Source organism: Lepidochelys kempii, chromosome 1 (assembly GCF_965140285.1).
Source record: "Lepidochelys kempii isolate rLepKem1 chromosome 1, rLepKem1.hap1, whole genome shotgun sequence".
Taxonomy (NCBI): Eukaryota; Metazoa; Chordata; order Testudines; family Cheloniidae; genus Lepidochelys; species Lepidochelys kempii.
In genome coordinates, this window is record NC_136380.1 from 328,908,793 (window position 1) to 328,925,371 (window position 16,579).

The following is a 16,579-nucleotide window of genomic DNA, read 5'->3' on the forward strand; positions in this document are numbered from 1 at the left end:
AGACCTTGATTCTATTCTGATTCATCCACGGAACTCTTTTCTAAAGAAGTCTTGTGATTAAGGCACTGGACTTGGACTCAGGATCTGGGTTCAGTTCTTGACTGCTACAGACCTTTCTATGTGGCCTTGGGTAAGTCACTTATGACTCACTAGTGCAAACTGCTCCACTGGCTGGACCTCTGTGTCTGACTTCATCAGGGATCAAACGTTTGTCTGTCTTGCACTTCTCAGTGCAAAGATCAAGGTTTTGACCTCTTTGGGTAAGTCTACACTGCAACTAGGAGAAAATCTCCCTACTTGGGTAGACAGACTGACTCTAGCAGGGCTTGAGCTATCGCTAGTGGCACTCCAGCTATCAGGCTAACAATTGCAGTATGGACATTGCAGCCTGGGCTGGAGCTAGACTTGAGAGCTCAAGTCGCCATGTCCATATTGCTATTTTTAGCATGATAGCTTGAGCCCAGCTAGTATAAGGCTCTACCCAGGCTGGGAGGCAAACTCGCATCTGCAGTGTACATCTGTATTCTGAAAACATTCCAAAACTGTAGAACCATTATGTAAGTTTATAACTCGTTCCAAGTTTCATTTATATTTGAGTTAGACATTTCACTTTTTAGATATTGGAATACAATGTAACTTCTCTGCTTTGCATTGTGACCCTTAAAGTCTAGTATCTCCCAAGATACTTTTTAATTCTGGTATTTGGGAGGCAATTGATATATTCATTACAAATTTATATTAGGCCCATGGAGAATGGCATATGCCTTTACTACAGTACAAACTGCTTCCATTTTAAGAACAACATAGCTTTGTTATGTTCTTCCCCCCTGAATAGTTTAGATCAGCAGTTCTCAACCAGGGGTCCGAGGCCCCCTGGGGGGCCGCAAGCAGATTTCAGGGGGTCCACCAAGCAGGGCCGGCATTAGACTCACTGGGGCCTGGGGCAGAAAGCTGAAGCCCCGCTGCCCCGGGCCTTGTCACCCAGAGCTGAAGCCGAAGCGTGAGGAGCTTAGCTCCACAGGCATGGGGCCCCAGGGAACTGCCCTGCTTGCTACCCCTTAACACTGGCCCTGGCTTTTGTATGCAGAAAAAGAGTTGTTGTGGCACAGATAGGCTGTGGAGTTTTTATAGCATATTCAGGGGGCCTCAGAAAGAAAACGGTTGAGAACCCCTGGTATAGATAGTAGAACTGCAACCTACAGTGTGAATGCCATATATCCACACACACTCCCACACACATGGATACTTCACCTCTGTTTAGAATTTCTTCCATGTATCCTTTGTTTCTTTTTCTTAAAATCTTTCAGCATGGCTTAGAGACCTGAACAGAACAGCAGCAACATTGAAGATAATAAATATATTTAGCAATTTTAACATTTTGTAGATGAAAATTATTTTATTTATCAATATGTGTACATGTTTATGTACAATACTTCCTGGATTCAGTCTTGGCATCTGTGCTGTTTATATTGGGCTCACAATGTTTTGACTCCTCAAGGAGGCAAGCAAATTGTTTTTTTCCACAAGCAAATATAGCTGCTTAAAGCTATCTGTAAATGTCAAAACATCCTTGAAGGAATTCCAAACAGCACTAAAAGCAGGCTTAAATTTTACCATTCAAAGATTTCACTGCCCTAAGAGACCACCGTACCTTTCATTAGCCAATTGTAAATTATACAACACTTTTGTGTTTGTTTTTTTCCCCCGACAACAGTTCTAAAAAAAAAGGGCGGGGACCATTATCTCAAGACTTGGCACTCTGGTTTTTGAGTTGGAAGATACTGGAATTTTTATCTGAGAGATCTGAATTATGCTATTTCAAATACTGATTTGGAACCCACTCTGAAAGAAAAGTGTGTTTATCTATTTCACTTCAATTTAATCCTGACTTCTGTCATTTATTATAAACAGTTTTAGGTTAGGGGGGAAAAATTCATTACATACTACAATATAGGTTTGAGGGGATGGCAAGCTCGGCCGATTTGTGGGTGGGTTCCACCTAGCACAACGAATTTGGCCTGTACTAGTACTCAGTGCTGCAACAGAATGTTAAGTACTCTGCATAGCCATTACTGCCATCGTGAAGCAGATGAAAAGATAGTCTTACCTGAATTTACTTCTGTTGTTGACAAAACACAGAAAGATGTACAAGAGGACAGAGCACAAAGTGAACCTTTACAGAAGGCCACAATCTGCCCTTGAGAATGTTTGGCGCTATAAAAGACAAAATGGTGGTAAAACTACAGCAGGCTGGCAATCAGTGGGTCAACAGCTGAGATAATATGCTATGTCATTGAGAGTGTGGAGAACAGCAGCTGCATCCTAAAGCCTCATTCTGTAGCTAGTTACAATCCAAAACATGAAATTATAGTTTACATATAAAGTTTGACTGTGTTACAAAAGATCACTTACATTGAATTGAATGCTAACTGTTCATCTCAGAAGATGATGGTGTAAGCATCAAAGCAGTTCAGTTACTGTGTGTCATGCTACAGCAGGGGTGGCAAACCTGTGGCTCCAGAGCCGTATGCAGCTCTTCAGACGTTAATTTGTGGCTCCTTGTCTAGGCACCGACTCCGGGGCTGGAGCTACAGGCGCCAACTTTCCAATGTGCCGGGGTGGGGGTGCTCACTGCTCAACCCCTGGCTCTGCCACAGGCCCTGCCCCCATTCCACCCCTTCCCACCCCCTCCCCTGAGCCTGCCATGCCCTCGCTCGTTCCCCTCCCCCCCAGAGCCTCCTGCACACCACAAAACAGCTGATCGATAGGTGCAAGGAGGGAGGGGGAGGCGCTGATTGGCGGGGCTGCTGGTGGGTGGGAGACGCTGGGAGTGGATGGTGGGAGCAGATGGGGAGCTGCTGACATATTACTGTGGCTCTTTGGCAATGTACACTGGTAAATTCTGGCTCCTTCCCAGGCTCAGATTGGCCACCCCTGTGCTACAGCATCATGAGTGGCTAAAAAGTCCAGTACCCAAGTGACAGTCCTTGCCATAGATAATGCACATGTAAAGTGCAGGGCCAGAGGTTGAAGCGAAGTTACTACTAGCTCTTGAGACCTGCTGCCTCTTCTTCTTTGCTCTCTTCTTTTTTTTTCACCACCTCTCTTCAACCTCTTTGACTCCCTGGTGCAGCACAGTCCTCCAGGATAGCCTATTACTAGCAGCGTCTTCCGAGATTGTGCTGTCAGCATTGAAAGTTTTCAAGTCCTTCTTGCATATGTCCTTGAACCTGACCCTAGATCAGCCCAGTGGCTTTGGAGTACCCACATGTTCTCTGTATAGGAGATACTTTACATAATGGCAGAAGCTGACACTTGTGGGTGCTTTGCAAATGTGGTACAAATATGAGCCTTACTATGTCATGTCATAATTTAAAATTGTAAATTAAAGTAAAATTGAGAGGCAGGGTAACCCTGTGGTTAAAGCACTAGACTCAAGTTCCATAGATCTGGGTTCATTTCTCAGTTCTGCCATAGATTTTCTATATAACCTTGGGTAAATTACTTAATCTCTCTGTGCCTCAATTCCCTGTCTATAAAATGGGGGTAATAGTACTTTCTGTGTCTGTCTTGTCTATTTAGATTGTAAGATTTTAGGGGCAAACACTGTCTCATAGTATCTGTTGTACAGAACCAAGCAGGATGGTCTCTGCAGTCTTCACTGGGGCCTCTAGTTACCTAGAGCAGTGGTTCTCAAACTAGGGCTGCCGCTTGTTCAGGGAAAGCCCCTGGTGGGCCGGGCTGGTTTTTTTACCTGCCGAGTCTGCAGGTTCAGCCAATCGCAGCTCCCACTGGCCGCGGTTCGCCCCCATTGGCCTGGAGCGGCTCCCACTGGCTGCAGCCCCCATTGGCCTGGAGCAGCGAACCGCGGCCAGTGGGAGCCGCGATCGGCCAAACCTGCGGACTCGGCAGGTAAACAAACCGGCCCGGCCCGCCAGGGACTTTCCCTGAACAAGCGGCAGCCCTAGTTTGAGAACCACTGACCTAGAGTATTGTAGAGCTGGCTCCCACTAATGCCAGAAACTTGGTGACCTACATTCGTAAAATAGGACATTTATAAAGATGGGATTTTGCCAAACACAAGAGGAGGAATGTAATACAGCCAAATTTTCAGATCTTTATTCACTACTGACTCGGGCTAAATACCTTTTTATTTTATCACTATTTGTAACTGTTATTGAACTCTTCACAGTGTTTTGGGATAGAGTGTGTGTGACCGGCATCCCGGGGGAGCCAACTGAGGTCACTCAATTAGGGTGAATTGCAAAGAATATGGCAGGCAATACCCAAAGCTGGTGGATATTCCAATACTTAGATTTACCAAGCCAGCACAATACAGCTCCTATTATACCTCACTGGTTACTCAGAAGCCAACAACACAATACCCTTAAAGTAACTCAGCCTCAGGCCTCCACCTAGACACCCAAGTCAAATATGATGAGGATTAATGAAAATCTTACTCATCATAAAAAGTTCTACCAATCCCAAAGGATCAAACACATTACCTCCTAGGTTAATGAATATTCCAGATTTTATCCAAATACATGCTTACAGTCAATTCTTATTAACTAAACTAACATGTATTAAAAAAGAAAAGAGAGAATATAGGTTAAAAGATAAATATACATACAGACATGAGTTCAATTCTTGAGGTTCCAATTCATAGCAAAAATGGTGAGCTTTGTAGATGCAAAGAGATCTTTCAGAAATAGTTTCTAGGTTATAGTCCAATGTTTGTATTCAGGGTGGTCCAGTCAGAACTGGGATATCAGTCCTTATGACTTAGGCTTCCCCTGCATGAAACCTCAAGCAGATCTAAGATAAAAGGGATCAGGACCCAAGGGTCTTTTATGCAGTTTTCTAGCATCCACTTGACCATAGAATCCTGGGTAAACAATAGGCTTTTGATGTAACCTTCTGTTTCCTAAACTTCACCAGTAATTAACTACATGGATTAACATAATTTATCCATTAAGCAATTTATCACAAACTTTAAAGAGACATATAGACTATTACATCATTGCACCCCAAATTCATCTAAATATTAATATTCCCGTTTCATCTCTGAATCAATAGCTATAGTGACAGACAGGAACTGTCTGTTTCCATGGCTAGCATATATAAGTAAACACACACAATTAATATCACTTCTAACAACATAGGTTTTCATTTCAAAGTTCTAGTCTATCTAGCATCGAATGGCCCTTATTATCATTTGCATACCTTTCTAACATGACTTTAAAGGTTGGCTCTGGGTTATTTAGCCTGCCAGCTCTTTAACCCTTTCTGGCCATGTGTTACACTTTGTATAAGATTCGTTGGAATTATATAATAGTGGTAACAATAATGATTTGCATGGTTATATTTTAATTAGACAATGTCACAGTGTGTATGAAAGATATAATAACTTTTTGATGTTATTACTTACAACAACCTCCTTGAAAGCCACTTCTTTGAGAAATCTTTCCTACCCCCTTCTTTTCTTCAGTAATTTGCCAACTTTCTCCCTTTTCTCAGAAATTGTGCTGTTTTCTCTTGTGTTTGCATGTTTTGTAATTTGGGGCCTGATCTTGCAAAGACTTATGAACATGAATAACTTTCACTCACATGAGTAATACCATTAGACCAGATCATGCCCCAAGATCCACCTATGTAGGGTCCCCTTTCTATGCAGATGTCTCCTTTCAACGTAAGAAGATTGGGAAGGCCAGGAGTAGAGATGGGCAATTTCATGCTGGATGGGAGGAAAGGGGAACACACAGCTTATCCCTTGACTAGCCCTAAGGAAGTTCAGATAAAAGGTAAGGTTGGCTGTAGGATCCTATCCATAGTAGAGATTCCTCCCTTTATGGGGTATCCGTAGGTAGCCATAACTAGGGAGAGCCCCTTGTTTAACAATTACTTTGGAGATACGCTACCAAGCAGGAGTGGCAACAGAAATAAAGGGATAGTGTAAAGGCACACTGTCTCTGTGGGGCTGGGCAGTATGGTTACTAACTTTCTACTAACAGAAAACCAAACACCCTTGCCCTGCCCCTCCTCTGAGGCCCCACCCATGCCCCCACTCCTTCTCCAAGGCCCCACCCCCACTCACTCCATCCCGCCCCCTCACCCGTTTCTTGCTCTCCCCACCCTCACTCACTCATTTTCACTGGATTGGCTCAGGGGGCTGGGGTGCAGGAGGGGGTGAGACTGAGGAGTTCAGAGGGCGGGAGGGGGATCAGGGCTGGGGCAGAGGGTTGGGTCACGGCAGGGAGGGGGGAGTGAGGGCTCAGGCTGGGGCTGTGGGCTCTGGGGTGGGGAACCTTTTTTCTGGCACAGGCCATTGACCCCCAGAAACCCACCCACGGGGCGCGGAGGCTCGGGGCTTCCTCCCACAGTGGGACCAGGTGGCACAGCCCCGCCGGGGGGGGGGGGGGAGAGCATAGAGGCTTGGGGCTTCGTCCTGCAGCAGGATGAGCCAGAGCAATGGCTCCAACCCCGTGGGGGGGCAGGCATGGAGTCTCGGGGCTTCCCCCCACAGTGAGATGAGTAGGCCCAGTGGCTCCAGCCCTGCGAGGAGGCGCCGAGACTCAGAGCTCCCCCCCACAACAGGGTGAGCCGGTGCTCATGGCTCCTGACCCCTGACCCGCGGAGGGGTGGGGGGCCTGCTGGCCAGATGAAATTAACCGGGGGCACTGGTGGATCTGGCCCACATGCCCTAGGTTCCCCACCCCTACTTATGTGTAAGAACCAGGGGAGGGACATACCGTCTGCTTCCCAGGAGCCTGCAGAGCTGAGGCTAGCAGGGAGCCTGTCAGCCCTGCTGCGCGGCGCCACCAACTGGACAGTCAACGGCCTGGTCAGTAGTGCTGACCGAAGCCGCTAGGATCCCTTTTTGATGGGTGTTCTGATTGAAAATCGGACACTTGGTCACCCTAGGGCGGCCCTGGACTTTTGTGGATTCTGTAGGATTTGTTTGGTTTAGGGATGATCCTGCACCTCTCCAGCAGAAAAATGTGAGGGGAAACTTCAAGAAATCTTCAAATTTTTCCTCTTTCTTAACATTCTACTCGCAGTTTTACTGAGTGAGAGGCCAGCCCAGCCCACTGAATTCAGTGGAACTGCTTGCACAAATAAGTGGTTTTGAAACAAGTCGCTTAGGTTGTAAATTATTCAGACAGGGAACATGTTTAACTGTGATATGATCACTGTAATTCGGTTTATGTATTCTGTATTATTGTTTTTGCTGGTCCTTTAATTATCATGATTAATTGTTGCTATTTGAGGTGTTACTCACTACATAAGAATTCCTCTATGGACAAGATCATAGTATCATAGAATCATAAAATATTAGGATTGGAAGAGACCCTCAGGAGGTCATCTAGTCCAATCCCCTGCTCAAAGCAGGACCAATAAAAACTAAAGCATGGGCTGGGCTGAGATAATGTAATGTTTTTAATATTTGTGTCCTGTTTGTAAATTTCATGATCCTGTGAGGGAAGATCTGTTTACACTGACTTGAGGGTGATACTAAATCTCTATAGATATATGTAATATTTTGAGCCCTAAACTCTCTGGGGCAAGATTGCCTTCTTATGTAACCCTTCTGCCAGGCCGAGTTGATAGCAGCAAGGGCCGCGTTCAGTACACAGGGGTTCCCTCTCATCAAAGCAAATGCAAAACTGGCTTGAGCCCCCACCCAGTGACCTGGGAAAATCTTACACACACCTCTGGGCGCCTCAAAGAGGCAATACTTCCCCTCTCGCAAGCACAGAGTCTCGGTGTAGTAGAGAATCTTTAATAACATGAGGTAAACAACATCAGCATTAAATTGGGAAAACACCACAGCTAGTGTTCATTAACCAAACCATGAGCAAAGACCCACCCCAGCAAATTTGGCGACGTCCGTTCCCTCGGGTTCTTGAGTCCCACAACCCAAACGTCTCGAGTCCAGCAATCCAAAAATCACTCAAAGTCCAAAAAGTCCAGCCCCAGAGTTCAAAAGTTCATCTGCAGAGTGTTACTCCCCAGTCTGGGTAAAAATGTGCATGTGTGTGTGTGTGGGGGGGGGGGCGGACAGAGGTAAGGGGCACCTTACGTGACCTGAAGCTGACTGACTGCCCCACAGGGCTCCGCTCCGCATCTCACAAACGGCTCCGCTCGCCGTCTCACGAACGCTCCGCCAGCCCATCCACGAACAGCACCACTGCGCTCTAGATCTTCAGGCTCCCCACTTCTTGGCACAGTGCTCAGTGATTTCAGCTCTCAGTAATTTTAGCTCTTTAGTGATTTCAACTTGTAGTAGTGGGAGCCTTAGTGTTGCTGCACCATAAGGCCAAAGTGAATTCAGCACAGTACCTGTAACTAGACTCTTAATACCCCAAAATTAGCTCTGGCATTCCACAGTGGAGAGAGACAGAGGTGTAATTGATGTTTCAGGCCCTCACAAAGGGAGCCCACACCACCCAGTACTAATACCCCTCTCAATTCACAGAGTTTTGGAACCCAGGTCCCTTGCCTAGTGAGTGCTACTTAGTTGATGGTGAGTCCCTGCATCATACAAAAGGCCAAGTACAGTTCCACTGTCCTTGATTCCCATAATCAGGGTAATAACAATTTATTCTTCCTGCCCCAATAACAGAGACACTGGGGATCCCACAGCAGCCAAAGTGACCATTTGGGCAGCTATGGCCTCTTTCTAGGCGGGATGGGTGTGCCTATACAAATCAGATCAGCCCGACGTTCTTTTCCACAACTTGCCACACCTCACCACCAGATGTCAGGGTGGAGCTCATCCTGACTCCGCTTACAGTTATATTGTGTTTTTATGATACCTATACTAGGCCACCATAGGAGCTACTTTAGTACAAAAAATAATCTGACTTTATTCTGCTGAATATATGTACATTACAGAAAAAACAATTAAGATCTAACATGGAAAAAATATGAACAGGTCACAAAATAGTATGATATGATAATAAAATGTATTTAGTGAGAGACTCCTCTTTAACACATGGTAATTCCTTAACTACAGAAAAATAAATATAATTGAGTCTTGACAACAATCTCAATGACAATTTTTTTTGTCAGTCATCAAACTCACTCTGATGTGTTTTGACATACTAACAGTAGAGTCAAACTCCTCCCAGTATTCACCATCAGCCAGATAGAGCCTACTTTTTATGACTCCAACCAATCAAATCTCTTCCTACAGCTCAAGAAGAAACAAACGTCTGAAAAGCTTCTTGAATTATAGCAATTTGAATCAAAGCACTAGTCTATACTATAAAGACTTTGCTGGTATAACTGTACAGCATATACCAGTAAAAGGACCTAAACCATCTCCTTACACAACAATCTATACCATTAAAAGGACTCTTTACCACTATACATTTTATTTATGCAGGTGATTTTGCTTGCATAGCTATATTGATTGGGGTGTGATTTTTGTCCCCCTCTCTACTCCTAGCCAACATAGCTATGCTGGCAAAAAATTGTAAATCTGGCCTACAAATGCCTCTCCACTGCCTCAAGTCACTTGGAGGTGAGGACTCTCTGCACTTTATAGGATAATGCTAATAAAGAGGTGAAGGCATAGCTCTCAAAACGTTTGACTCTGACTGTGCTTTAAGGAGGATTGTCTTCTATCTACAGAATTATGGCGTAACTAAACCATTAGAAGGGTTTTATAGCATTTATACCATAGAGTGGGACACAGTCTCTTTACAGCTTTCATTAAGGCAAACCTCTGAAAATGATCATTGTGTAATTTTCTTTATTTGAACACAGGTCTCATTCCAACTCACATTATATCTTCGTTTTCTTCATCTCCTGCATATGTGGTTGCCAACCCTCCAGGATTGTCCTGGAGTCTCCAGGAATTAAAGATTTTTAATGAAAGATTATGTCATATGATGAAACCTCCAGGAATAAACCTAACCCTACTTGCATAGTGTGTGTTTCTAAAGATTTGTAAATGCTGAATATTGGTATTTTTATTACTTCACAGAACTTTGAAAAAATGAGTGATGCTGGTGAAGAAAGTTCCAGTTCCAGTGACTCAGAAACAGAGAAAAAGGAGCCTATTTATGCCATACCTCCATCAATTAATATCCAAGATGAGGGATCCATTGATGTAACTGCAAGTCCTGCATTTCAGTTTCTAGATGAGGTACTGTATGCCTAGCTTTCTAGAATACAAGTGTTAATAGTTAGTCTGAAATCCAATAACTGTTGGTAGCAACTGAAAGTTGTTACCATTTTTTGTTGTTTGGCCTATGTGAAACAAGTTGGTGTTCTTCTCAGTTTCCTAATGGATAGGGACCCACATCACAAAAACAACCACAACAAGAAGATCTGGTGTTGGCAGTTTTGGTGGAGATGTCAAGGATTAATGGGAGATGGAGACAGATTTGCGCTCCATAATAAAGGTGGTGTCTCACGGTCAGAGTTGTTTGGGCTGGAAAAAGCTTGCACTGCGGTTGCCCATACTGAACTTCTTCTGGGAGTTAAAAGAGGACTTCATTCTCCAGTTCTGCAAATCTAGTACTTTTTACTAGAATTATTTTCACTTTAGGGAAGAAATTATTAAACTTGGAATATTCTTCAATAAGGTGAAATAACCATACAATAAATCACAAAGCATTAATTTTACTTTTACAGATGATGCAGCTGACAGCCCCATCGGTAGTCTGCGTTCTTTCTTCCCTAGACATTAGAGGACAGGGACCACAGAGCTGTTTGGCTATATTACAAGATTAGAGCATGCATAGGGGCATATATCTTGCAGGATGGAATGCACACACAATAGTTTTTCTCTGTAGGTAGGGAGACCATGGACACGGTCTTGAGGAGGCTGTGAACAGTGCTGCTTTATTTTTATGGTATCTAATTATTTTTTGCAGCTAAAATGATAATTTTCACAAAGGCTGCATGGGGGAGAGGAAAGCTACAGTTAAAAAGCATCACAGGCTCTGTGAGCAGCTAGTGGTAGCAGAAGCCATTTGGAGCAAAGCAGCTTTGCAGGGCTGCCTTCATTAAGGGAACTGTTAGAGACTATTTAATTAAAATGTTTAGAGTAATAACTTGAAAGTTCTGTTAATTTGGTAATAATCATATCCTGGATTAATAAACCCTTTGGTCTTCAACCTCAGCATTTATTTACTATAAATATAAACACAACATCTTCTGAGTTTAAGGAGCCCAAGATAAAATAGTTACTTTATAAACAGGAAGCATGCTCAAAGTTATCATAATAAACTCAAGGTAGCACAGTACATGACAATCTCCTAGATACTCAGTTCAATTCAAAGGGATCCCTTAATCCCCAGTATTTCTGAAGACAGCCTGAAGTAACAGCTCCAGAATGAGCTTCACAAGCTTCTCAGTGCTATGAACCTTTCTATAGCTCAATCATATAGATCCATATTGATGAAAATGAAACTAAAACTGTAACATGCTAACTGACCTTTTGGGAGATGAGGTACAGAGCTGCTGGGAGAGGTAAATGCACTTGCAAATTAGAAATAGGACAGGTTTCAGAGTGGTAGCTATGTTAGTCTGTATCAGCAAAAACAATGAGGAGTCTTTGTGGCACCTTAAAGACTAACACATTTATTTGAGCATTAGCTTTCGTGGGCTAGAACCCACTTCATCAGCTGCATGGAGTGGAAGATACAGGAGCAAGTATAAATACATGAAAAGATGTGAATTGTCTTACCAAGCATTAGGTTAGTCTAATGAGACAATTCAATTGACTGCAGGATACCAAGGGAGGAAAAATAACTTCTGAAGTGGTAATGAGAGTGGCCCATTTCAGACAGTTGACAAGGTGGTGTGAGTAATAGGGGGAAATTAGTATTGGGGAAATTAGGTTTAGGTTTTATAATGACCCAACCACTCCCAGTCTTTATTCAGGCCTAATCTGATAGTGTCCAGTTTGCAAATTAATTCCAGTTCTGCAGTTTCATATTGGAGCCTGTTTTTGAAGTTTTTCAGACTCCAACGTGAAACTGCAGAACTGGAATTAATTTGCAAACTGGACACTATCAAATATTGGCCTGAATAAAGACTGGGAGAAAGTTATTTCTCCTCCCTTGGTATCCTGCTGTCAATTGAATTGTCTCATTAGACTAACCTCACACTTGGTAAGACAATTCACATCTTTTCTTGTATTTATACCTGTTCCTGTATTTTCCACTCCATGCATCTGATAAAGTGGGTTCTAGCCCACGAAAGCTTATCCTCAAAAATAGGACAGTAATTCCAAAAATTTTCAGTTATTTCAACTTGTGCTCAGATTTACATGGAGAATACAACTCATGATGAAAGGTAAAAAATTATGGAGATACCTATAACTGGTCCCAAATTATTCTGCTTCTTTGAATGAAATGGTCAGAAAAAGCTTGTCAGGAAACAAAATTAGGAAATGAATCTCTTGATTTAGAATCTGCTAAGGACTCAGTCCAGCCCCTTCCCTATGAAAAAGGCCTGTAGAATTAAATATTAACATATATCCACAGTATAGTCTTTTATGTGATGGTAAAATTATACAAAAGATTTTAGGGAAATTTCTGCATATTAGAATTGCTAGAAGTACAGAGAAGGGCAACAAAAATGATTAGGGTATGGAACAGCTTCCATAACAGGAGAGATTTAAAAGATTTGAACTGTTCAGGTTAGAAAAGACAACGGGGGGAGGGGGAATATAGTAGAGGTTTATAAAATCATGAGTGTTCTGAACAAAGGGAATAGGGAAGCGTTATTTACCTCTTCATATAACACAAGGGGTCACCCAATGAAATTAATAGGCAGCAGGTTTAAAACAAACAAAAGTAAGTACTTTCACACAGTGTTCAGTCAACCCAGGGAACTCGTGCCAGGGGAATGCTGTGAAGGCCAGAACTATAACTAGGTTCGAAAAAAAAAAAAAGTTACATAAGTTCATGGAGGATAGGTCCATCAGTGGTTATTAGCCAAGGTGGCCAAGGATGCAATCCCAAGCTCTGGGTGTCCTTAAGCCTCTGACTGCCAAAAGTGGGGACTGGACAATGTTTGTTTGGCATAAGTGGTTAACAATAATCTGTTCCACCTTGTATTTAGTTGTGATACACAGAGTATGTTTCCCAGACCTGAAGAAGAGCTCTGTGTAACCTGGAAAGCTTGTTTTTCTCACCAACAGAAGTTGGTCCAGTAAAAGATATTACTTCACCCACCTTGTCTCACTGATATCCTGGGACCAACACAGCTACAACAACACTGCATGTGAAGTTTGGCAAAGTTATAAGCAAGTTAAAACAGGGTCTTATGGGAAGTGTTGGAGAACTTTAGTAGGTGGTGCACTTATAATATTAAACTTGTATACAAAAAATGAGCATATAAAGTGCATAAGGCATTCGTGAACAGAGCTTTTGATGTGATTTTTTAAAAGGAGCCAATAGACTACTTTATTCTCAGGGTAATTTTCAACAATTACTACTTATACTTTGTTTCGGTCAGGCTTTTCGTTTTAGTCACATTTCTTTTCTTCCAATAACATGCATTTGGTTTTGTTCAATGAACTTATGGAGTACTCAGAGATAAAATGTATGACTTCAGTCACAAAGAGGTCTGTGCATTGATGCTGAGTTCAATTTCTATGAGTAGCTTTCAAAGTTTTCCACTTGAACGGAAGCAGATTGTCTCTGGTTTACTGGTTAGCCATTTATGCCTATTTAGTAGCAAATACTATACCAACAGAGACACCTTTCAGTATTTTAACATTTATTTTAGAATAGATAGTCCTTTTGGCAGTGAACCTCCTGTTCGACTCAGTCTTGCTTTTCACATGTAAATAGCAGATTGCATGTTTGACTCTTGCTGCACAACGTATCTCTTATTATTTTGTAACACATTTTGACATTTAGCCTGCTTGCAATGGGTAAAAACTTTTCAAAATAGTTCAAGGGATGAATAAAAGCCACTTAGTCCATCAAGATGTGTTCCTTTTCAGCAAGTTATTTACTATCATGACGACATCAAGATGACTAAATAGTTCCATTGCTTTTTCCATTAGCAGAGTTGTGGGGAGGCGGGGAGGAGGCTGTTTCATGCATTTGAATCTGATGTATGCATGGAAATGAACATCCAAGTGGTGTTCTATTTTATTTTTTTACTGGTGTGGAGTTAAAATGACAATTGCTTTATGTTTCCACCATTTATTATTGAAATGCTTTTGTAGTTAATCTTTATATCCTGTGAAGATTTCCTGAAATCCCATTTTCCTCCAGTGTAAGCCAAAAGAAATAAATCCCTGGAATCTACTCTGTATGGCAGGGATTGGCAACTTTGGCCCATGGCCTGTCAGGGAAATCTGCTGGCAGGCCAGGATGGTTTGTTTACCTGCAGCGTCCGCAGGTTTGGCCGATCACAGCTCCCACTGGCTGCGGTACGCTATTCCAGGCCAATGGGAGCTGTGGGAAGCAGCGGCCAGCACATCCCTCAGCCCACACCACTTCCCACAGCCCCCATTGGCCTGGAACAGCGAACCACAACCAATGGGACCTGCAATCGGCCGAACGTGCGGACGCTGCAGGTAAACAAACCGTCCTGGCCTGCCAGCGGATTTCCCAGATGGGCTGCGTGCCAAAGGTTGCCAATCCCTGCTCTATGGATTACTTTAATTGGAATCTATTTTGTATATCATAGCTTATCATTTTAAGTTTTAATAGATATTTATAGGGCAAATATGTACCCCATGAAATAAACTCCTCTAATGTCATCTTGAATTTGCTTCATTCTAGACCACATTTGTAGAATTTGGCCCTAAAATAAATAAAATTTACCATGATTGATTTAAAGTTACTTGTCCATTACCTAAGTTTAGATGCATTAACAATTAAGCAAAATTAACATAATTCTTCCAACAATTGACTGCAACAAAAAGTTCACTCCAAGTTTACAGTTACCCTCTGCTGTAATAAAAACTTACATACAAAGATACTAGCCTTAATCCATTACCTGACCTATCTTAAAAACAAAGTGTTCCTCATAGCTAACCTCCCTCAGACAAAGGCTTGAATGAACAGATGGGTTTTGCAGTGTACCCTGAGGTATATCTATATTCTTCATTCATTGCAGCCTTTTCTCATGTCTTATACTTTATATTTATATTTTTTGTTTTTTAAAAAGCATCTCAGAATTTATGCTTAAGGCCTTTGTTTACTCTGTGGCAGCAACCCCCAAATTCCACAACAAAGTTAATTTAGTCTGCTGTAAAATACCCTTCATTCCCACCCTGTCTCCCTGTACACTCACATGCACACATACAACAATGGTTCTGAATTGAATTTGTCACTGGTTATTTTCAAGGATTCCTTGCTCCTCATCTCATCCCTACCACAATGCCTAATTGTTTTGGGGTTGGCATCAAATTAAAATGTTTGTTGATTTTATTTATAGACCATAAAAAGCACCACACACAGGATCTGAGTTCTCTGCAAGTTATTCAAAATTACAAACCAAGTACAATTCAGTCAGTTTACCCCATCTATCAAATGGCAGCTGATAATGACAGGTTTCAGAGCAACAGCCGTGTTAGTCTGTATTTGCAAAAAGAAAAGGAGTACTTGTGGCACCTTAGAGACTAACCAATTTATTTGAGCATAAGCTTTCGTGAGCTACAGCTCACTTCATCGGATGCATACTGTGGAAAGTACAGAAGATCTTTTTATACACACAAACCATGAAAAAATGGGTGTTTCACCACTACAAAAGGTTTTCTTTCCCCCCACACCCCACTCTCCTGCTGGTAATAGCTTATCTAAAGTGATCGCTCTCCTTACAATGTGTATGATAATCAAGATGGGCCATTTCCAGCCCAAATCCAGGGTTTAACAAGAACGTCTGGGGGGGGTAGGAAAAAACAAGGGGAAATAGCCACTCCCAGTCTCTATTCAAGCCTAAGTTAATTGTATCCAATTTGCAAATGAATTCCAATTCAACAGTCTCTCACTGGAGTCTGGTTTTGAAGTTTTTCTGTTGTAATATCACAACTTTCATGTCTGTAATCACGTGATCAGAGAGATTGAAGTGTTCTCTGACTGGTTTATGAATGTTATAATTCTTGACATCTGATTTGTGTCCATTTATTCTTTTACGGAGAGACTGTCTAGTTTGACCAATGTACATGGCAGAGGGGCATTGCTGGCACATGATGGCATATATCACATTGGTGGATGTGCAGGTGAACGAGCCTCTGATAGTGTGGCTGATGTTATTAGGCCCTGTGATGGTGTCCCCTGAATAGATATATGGGCACAGTTGGCAACGGGCTTTGTTGCAAGGATAGGTTCCTGGGTTAGTGGTTCTGTTGTGTGGTATATGGTTGCTGGTGAGTATTTGCTTCAGGTTGGGGGGCTGTCTGTAGGCAAGGACTGGCCTGTCTCCCAAGATTTGTGAGTGTTGGGTCATCCTTCAGGATAGGTTGTAGATCCTTAATAATGCATTGGAGGGGTTTTAGTTGGGGGCTGAAGGTGATGGCTAGTGGCGTTCTGTTATTTTCTTTGTTAGGCCTGTCCTGTAGTAGGTAACTTCTGGGAACTCTTCTGGCTCTATCAAT

At 42.6% G+C, this 16,579-nt stretch overlaps 1 protein-coding gene across 3 annotated transcripts in view; it reads left to right on the plus strand.

Moving 5' to 3' along the window:
• The window catches only part of CCDC146 (coiled-coil domain containing 146), a 127,317-nt gene that overhangs the window by 9,734 nt on the left and 101,004 nt on the right, over positions 1 to 16,579 (plus strand). For 2 of the 3 annotated variants that reach the window (XM_073328559.1, XM_073328563.1), the window contains exon 2: positions 9,992 to 10,153. In XM_073328559.1, the coding sequence (XP_073184660.1) occupies positions 10,004 to 10,153 (150 nt within the window). In that variant the 5' untranslated portion in view covers positions 9,992 to 10,003. Of the gene's footprint in view, positions 1 to 9,991; positions 10,154 to 16,579 lie in introns of those variants that run through there. The other variant, XM_073328560.1, reaches the window with a different exon arrangement.